Here is a 7,234-nt window from a genome sequence, read left to right on the forward strand (position 1 = left end):
AAAAGGAATAGTAATGGAATGGAAAGATGATCCCAAGCAAGGTTCCATCGATCATGAAGTGCCCACTGAAGGGATCTCATATGGGCATGAACAAGGGGAATATTGAGTGGGTCTGAAGAAGGATTTCTCCAGTTTGATCAACCAGCCCACCCGAGCCATCACAGAAAGGAGCTGCCAAGTCTCATTGGCTAATTCCTATTCAGAATGAGCCAGAAGAAGCCAATCATCCATGTAATAATGAAATCGCAGCCCCTGAGCACGGAGATGTCGAGCATAAGCTTGGACTACTCAGCAAAATACATAAGGTGCCAAGGCAAGTCCAAAAGGGAGGGCCTGAAATTGATAAACCACTGCGAGATGGTCAAACCAAAAATAAGGAATAGAATGATGTGACATTGGCATATGGAGGTAAGCATTGGAGACATACATTTTTGTCATCCACAACCCCAGAAAAAACGTCCATCTCAGGGTGAGAAAAGCCTCCATGGTGAACAAAGTTAGTGAAATGAAATGGTTGGGGTGAGATAAATCAATTACTAGTTGCCAATTCCCAGTTCTCTTGGGGACAATGAAAAGGCAGGAATAAAAACCCTGGAATGGATGGGGAACAGGCACGATGGCCCACTGCTTCTGACAGATGCTGGTTGTTCATAGGACCTCGAGGATGAGGGAAGGAAACAGGGTAAGGAGAGACGGGAGATGGGGAAAGAAACTGGATAACAAAACCTTCTGACAGAACTGGAAGAACCCATTGATTGCCGACGATGGAATGCCAGCGATGAAGAAACTCAAACAGTCAAGCTCCCACCGGACCTGAACCCACTGGGTTGTCACCTGTTCTGGTGGTGACTGTGTGTGTGTCGTCGAGGAAAGTGGCAAAAAGAAGTACCCGGAGTGGGCTGGAAAGGGAAAGAAATGGGAAACACTCATTGGAAGCATATGAAGCTCTGTCTGAAATAAACTAGCTACAATATTAGTAAGGGTGGATTGTTGTTGGACCGATGTAACCTGAAGCTCTAGTGTTTTCCGGGACCAAACCAAAAACGTAACACCTCAGAAATGGGGCCTTACATAAATCCTAAGATATGTATGGGATTACGACCCATAATTTCCCAACAATAAAGAAACCATGTATGCAACACCATAGCCAAAGATGACACTTTGGCTAAAGTGGAGGAGAGAAAGGCAAGGGTATCGCCAGAAAACCCTTCAAGATTTCTGTGGAGAGCCTTAGAAAGGAAGTGTATGGAAGAAAGATACTGTAAAAGATTTGTAAGGGTAAGACGCAAACAAGAATATTGGGCATGGGTAAAACTGACAGATGATTTGGGAGCTGCCACCCAAATAGGCAATAAGGAGCCTAACATTTGCTGGTTTAAAAATGGATAGTCAGCATGATGATAGGAAAGTGCAAGCTGATCTGAAGTCTGTGGGGTCGCAATATGGTAATCCCCTCGCTTAATTTTGAGGCAAAGTGAACCCAAATATCAGGGGAGAGAGGAAAAACCAAAAAGGGTTGGGAAAATTGTTCATGCAATATAGAAGGACGAGGTGCATAAGAAATAGGAGAAATGGATAAAATGTGACAAACCTGACACACAAAATCCATAAAGACCAGTAGACTCCTCGGGTTGGAAATGGGAAGGAACAGCAAAATCTGGAGACGGAAAAATATGATTAAAGTCCTCATTAGCTTGCAAAGGATCAGCCTGTTCTGCAGGAGCCTGGATGATGTTAGGGATAAATGTTGTCCCAAGTAACATTCAATCTCCTGGTGTATAAAAGCAGATAAATCCACCATCAGGTCACCCGCACCTGAGGCCCGAGAAAAAATGCTGGTCACTGATGTAACTCCCAAAGTGGTAACATTAACTTCAAAATACAATGCACAAAAAATTTCACCAAATTCGACTGCAGAAAATAAGATGACTAGAATTAACTAATAAATACTAATAGAAGAAACAGGCTAAATAAAAGCAAATTAATTTAAGAAATAACCACTTCGTGAGGAAACAAAGTCATATGTGAAGCATTAAACAAACAAAAGAGCATGTCTGAACACAAGCACTGCCAAATGAGAAGCGATAGTTCAGTAAAGGAGTGTACAGGTAGTCACATGCATCACGTTAGCATGTCATGCTCCTGATGATTGCACTCGTTTAGTCTTTGTAAATCTAATACTTATAACTCTCAATATATCTTCATGACATTTAGCAGTGTTTCAGTTAATATTAGAAGTTTTTCACATACAAAAACTCATATTTCTTAGTGAAGTATTTTAATAAAATAAAATAAAGATTTGTCCATTTGTTTTGAATAGTCTGTGTGCAAAGTAGTTTTCATGTAAAAATTAAAAATACTTTTCCTCATCTCAAGAATCTCAAATTTCCTTTGTGTAATCCCCAAAACCTCCTAAATGCATTTCAAACGTTTTTTTTTTCAGTGAAACCTTATGGTTTATGTTATTTTTCACTACCCTATCTCAAAATGGGATCAGTCAATTCGACCGACCTCGTATCCACCAAAAAAAATCTAAATAAACTTAAATTAACCTTTTTTTTCTAGAATGACTTCAAATTATAACATGAAACTACATTTGTTTATCCTAAGTAGCTCAAAGTCCATAACAGTATACATCTATTTATTATTAAATTTTATTGTTTTATTCCCCTTTGAACCATGTCTAACTACTATCCATGCCATAAATTGTAAATTACTCAAAGAACGTGCAGCTCACGTTACACTATTAATTACATTACCCATGAGCTGCTCGCGTATGTGCCTCAGGAACCATTTTACTTTTATTATTAACATAAATAACTTTACCTAATCTAGTCTTAAATAACTAATAATATCCATACTTTTAATTTTAGTCACTTTTATAATAATAAATATGAAAAACAAAAAATAAAGTATTTACCCAATCTTCTTTTTTTTTGTGCCCTTGATTGTCAATGAGAGTTAAGCCTGATTTTTTATAGTAATTATAGTAAAGCACTTAATTTTTATTTAATTAAATAATGCACCAAAGAATATAGACTAATAACATTGCAAAAAAGTAGACAACTTCAGTTACCTCTCAAATTTTTCCTGGCTTTCTAACTATGCGACAAGAACAGTTACAAATTCATCCAAGCTAGTCGTTAACTTTCCCACTGGAACGAATCTTCTACTGTGAGTGAAATCAACGATATGCTGTTCAGAACACAACGATATGCAATACGTCATTTGATAGATGAAAACCTTAACTTTCTATTCGTTATAGGTAATGTATATAATGAAACATAAGAGAGAACTATCAACGAATTGTGGCAGGAAGGGTCTAATTTTCTATTTGATAGCTCTGTAACCAAACAAAATTTAAGGCTATAAAAATTATGGTTTCTTTGAGCAATAACGATTTTATAGAGTATTTTATGTTTAATTTCGTACATTTTTGAGAGGTGATGAATAAAATAGGGATGATGACATGGTAAGACGAAAAGTGTCACATGGGTCACACTAGTAAAAATTAAGGATTTTTTTATATATTTCCTGTTAGAATTAAGAACTTAAAACTTGTATATTATCAAAATATGGATTATTAGCTAAGATTTTATGCTATTCTAATTGGTATAACATAAAGAAAAAGTAGTTTAATAAAATTTTGAATGAAAAACACTTAAATCTTGTGTCATGCGCAGTAAAGGGTACCCGGGGAGAGAGTGTTAACTCAGGTTATAATCCAGCAATTTCAAAGCTTATATATTTATTTTCTTTAGTTATGTCATTAATATGAAAATAGTTAATAACAAACACTTCAAATTTTTCAAATAGAAAATAAATAGTTTATTATAATTATATCAAATTTAGAAAGAAAATTATAGCATTGGTAAACTGAGTGCCTGTTTCCAAAATTTTATTAAAATTTTGTTATTTATACTGTCATACCACTTGCGTTTTCACTTATTTTAAACACAACCAATACAAAAACTCTCTTCTAAACAATAAAAATTGATTTTGCAACAAGTGTTTGTTATTAGAGCTATAATTGTCCTAAACAATATTAACATAAATGAAAACAAATCTCTAAAGTCCATACATATTGTTAATGTATCTGGGAAAGGCCAAGGCACAATAATTTACCATGGCAGCTTTTACATAATGTTGATACTGTTGTATTGGCTGAGAAATAATCAGTTACTGGCTGAGACCTTAACTGGATTGCTGCAGACTCCAGCTGTTGATTTCAGAAAACCCCAATTAATTGATGGTAATTAATAGACCATAAAATAAAAACCCTGTTAAAGTAAGAATATCAGACTGTTTTTATTAATTTATGAAAAAAATTGATGGGGGGGGGGGAATAGTTGTATTTTTCGTTAATCTATTATTTTATAAGATATGTAATTGCTGTTCATAGGTAATCAATTAGTTCATTAAATCACCTTCAGATTATTGTTTTCAAAATAAAAGAGCATTTTATATCAAAAAAAGCTTAATGACCATTTTTTATTCTGAAGTGAATCAACAATAGCTAGACCTCAAAAGAATTTGGATTTTCAGTTCTGGAGGAAGCCATGAGGCAAATGGAAACTGGGTGTTTCAAAATTCTACAAATATCATTAGCAGATTATGGAATCACTTCCAAACAAATGGTACAATTTTCAGACATCCAGTAAAAGTAAGCAATCATCTCCAACATCAGCAGATAACAGCTGTCAATTCTCACTTGCTTCAATCATAGAGTACTTGAATTTGATGTACAAGAAAAGCTTCTATGCATTACAGTTGTCTGCAAGGATGCCAAAGAACACATTCATAGGACCAATAACATGGAACAGTATGCCCCTTACATAAGAGTCACTTCACTGTGCAGCCAAATAACAGGTAATATTATGTCATTTGAAAATTATGTCTTATCAGAACCAATCTCATTTTTATACAGGAACTAGATATGAGCAGGAATAAACACAATAGTGCCATAAATGTTTCACATTCTACAACTTTTTATGCTAGTGAAACTGATTATTACTTTAGCTTAATGGATGATAATTTCCATTTTTCAAGTGCTAAACTGATGACTGGCTGAATTGACTATTGGGATGGTTGTGAAAGAAGTGTCACATCCAATCCAGTGACCTCAATTATTAAAGTTGTCCTAAAAACAGTTCTTTCAAAAAAGAAGTCAAAGGTACCTCAAAACCTGATTTTATTGTCCTCATGGTTTCACAACTATAAACATGTAAAGTCACCTCTATCAAATCATACAGCCAAGCATTTCCATTCAAATAATGTGAATTACTGTCAGATGCCAATCTGCACAAAAATGAATGTTTGGGGTATTGACAATATTTAGAAATAGATGCTTTGCCTTGTCATAGCTGCAATAAAGATTCCAGTTATTATTTTGTTGAGTTTACTAGTAAACATTTATTCCCTTAATACTAAGTATCTGAAAACTTAAAAAACAGTAGTCTTAATTTATAAAATAGTATAAGCAAAAAAACAAATTTTTCTTCATTTTTTAGGGAAGGGTAGAAAACTAGAAGTTTGAAAATAATTTCGTTCCATCCTGGCTGGAACAAGCTTCTTATTAACATATACATATTATTTTGGATAATATACACTTTTTAATGGCAATAATATTTGACTACCCTCGTATTAACACTCAGTCATACACTTGCCTGAGAAACCTTTATCTGGATTTTTCTTCTTTTTTTTCCGTTCCCACTTTTCTGCATCATCTGCTCCAACCTCAAGTAGTTTTACTTGGTCATAATCCTCTCCTCTTGACACAGCTTCCTGTAAAAATGACAGGCCTGTTTATTGCACATAAGACAAAAAAATGATGAACTAAGAATCTGTAAAGAACACAATATTCTATATTTTAATTGTTAAGTTCTTAACTCTTTCCCAATCAATTTATTTCACATTTGTTAAAAGAAGAAATAATAAAATTAAACATGTCATTTGAAGTGAGTGAGACCCAGTGCTATCTAAAAAGTTGGATTTTATTCCAGATATTATCAAAAATTTGGGAGAAACTAACAGTAAAAAGTTTAATGAAATTTGATAGAGAAACTCATGGGCCCTCCCCCTCCCAAAATTGAGTTCAAACAGGTTAGCAAGTAGATGAACATTGGAATTTGGCAACCATTTCAATTTGATCACCTAATCCCATGAAAGAGGGCTCAAAAACATGAAGCTGGTATCAAGTAAAAGTAATAATTAATGCTACAAGTAACAGAAGTAACTTTGTATTAACCAAACAGTTCATACACTAAGGCTGAAAAAGGTGATCCTATCTGCAGTATTACTTTTTAAGTTTGAGATAATACAGTTTTCAAAATATATTAAAAATAGCATAATGACTTGTCTTTTTAACTCCTCTTCAAGTTTAACTTCAGCCCACTTTATTTTGTTTTCCCAATTTAGTGGAAGCTTGTTGCGTTGATCTTCTTCAATAACCTCTTGGTGATTCAATTTACGTGCTTCATTCTGAAATTCAAAACAATTAGTACAGTCAATAACAATTAGAAAAAATTTTAAATTTAATAATTACATACCCTTAAAATTTGACTATAATACAGAAAAGGGCAGTTAGTTTCCATTTCTTAGCAAATCTTGACTTACATACTGATCTTAACATGTATTTTAAAAATAATAAAGAATATGGTTTCTCTTTTCATTGATTATTTTGTGTGCATATCTCTTCTTCTTAACCCTTTTGACACAGGTCAATAGCCATGACATTGTGTTTATTCACTTGCATTCAAAATGTTATTGAACTACTATTTTAGGAATTTATGTCATTAAGTTTGGTATGAAACTGCAGACTAAAATTCAAGTTTTAATATTATATATTATTTAATTTCTTAATTTAAAAGTAAATATTAAAAAACACAGATAAACGTTGATTTTTGTGTGTCACTGGTTCAAATTAGATGTTTGTGAAGTCAAAATACTAAGTCTATAGTTTTGTACAAATTACAAACTCAAATTACTGATATTGACAAGCTAGAATATAAAATAATAAGGTCTTATTTTTTTTATTTGCTAAGATATTGATCATGTAATAAATTAAACACAGTGGCACCCTGCCCACCTTTTTCCATTTTTGGAAACACTCCCTTATACATACTTACTTCTATATATGGCATGAATAACCAAGCAGAAGCTCAGTATGTCCCCCTAGTGGGTTTATCAGCCATTTTAAATTCTTAGGACACCATTTCTTTCTTTTGGACCAAGA

The 7,234-nt window shown here is 33.6% G+C and overlaps 1 protein-coding gene across 1 annotated transcript in view; it reads right to left on the reverse strand.

Annotated features, from left to right (window-relative positions):
* The window catches only part of LOC106465691 (pre-mRNA-splicing factor SYF2-like), a 27,622-nt gene that overhangs the window by 10,265 nt on the left and 10,123 nt on the right, over positions 1-7,234 (reverse strand). The window contains exons 2-3 of the mRNA XM_013925928.2: positions 6,355-6,480; positions 5,667-5,784 (exon numbers count right to left, since the gene is read on the reverse strand). Of these exons, the coding sequence (XP_013781382.1) occupies positions 5,667-5,784; positions 6,355-6,480 (244 nt within the window). The remainder of the gene's footprint in view (positions 1-5,666; positions 5,785-6,354; positions 6,481-7,234) is intronic.

Source organism: Limulus polyphemus, unplaced genomic scaffold, assembly GCF_000517525.1.
Source record: "Limulus polyphemus unplaced genomic scaffold, Limulus_polyphemus-2.1.2 Scaffold2021, whole genome shotgun sequence".
NCBI classification, from domain to species: Eukaryota; Metazoa; Arthropoda; class Merostomata; order Xiphosura; family Limulidae; genus Limulus; species Limulus polyphemus.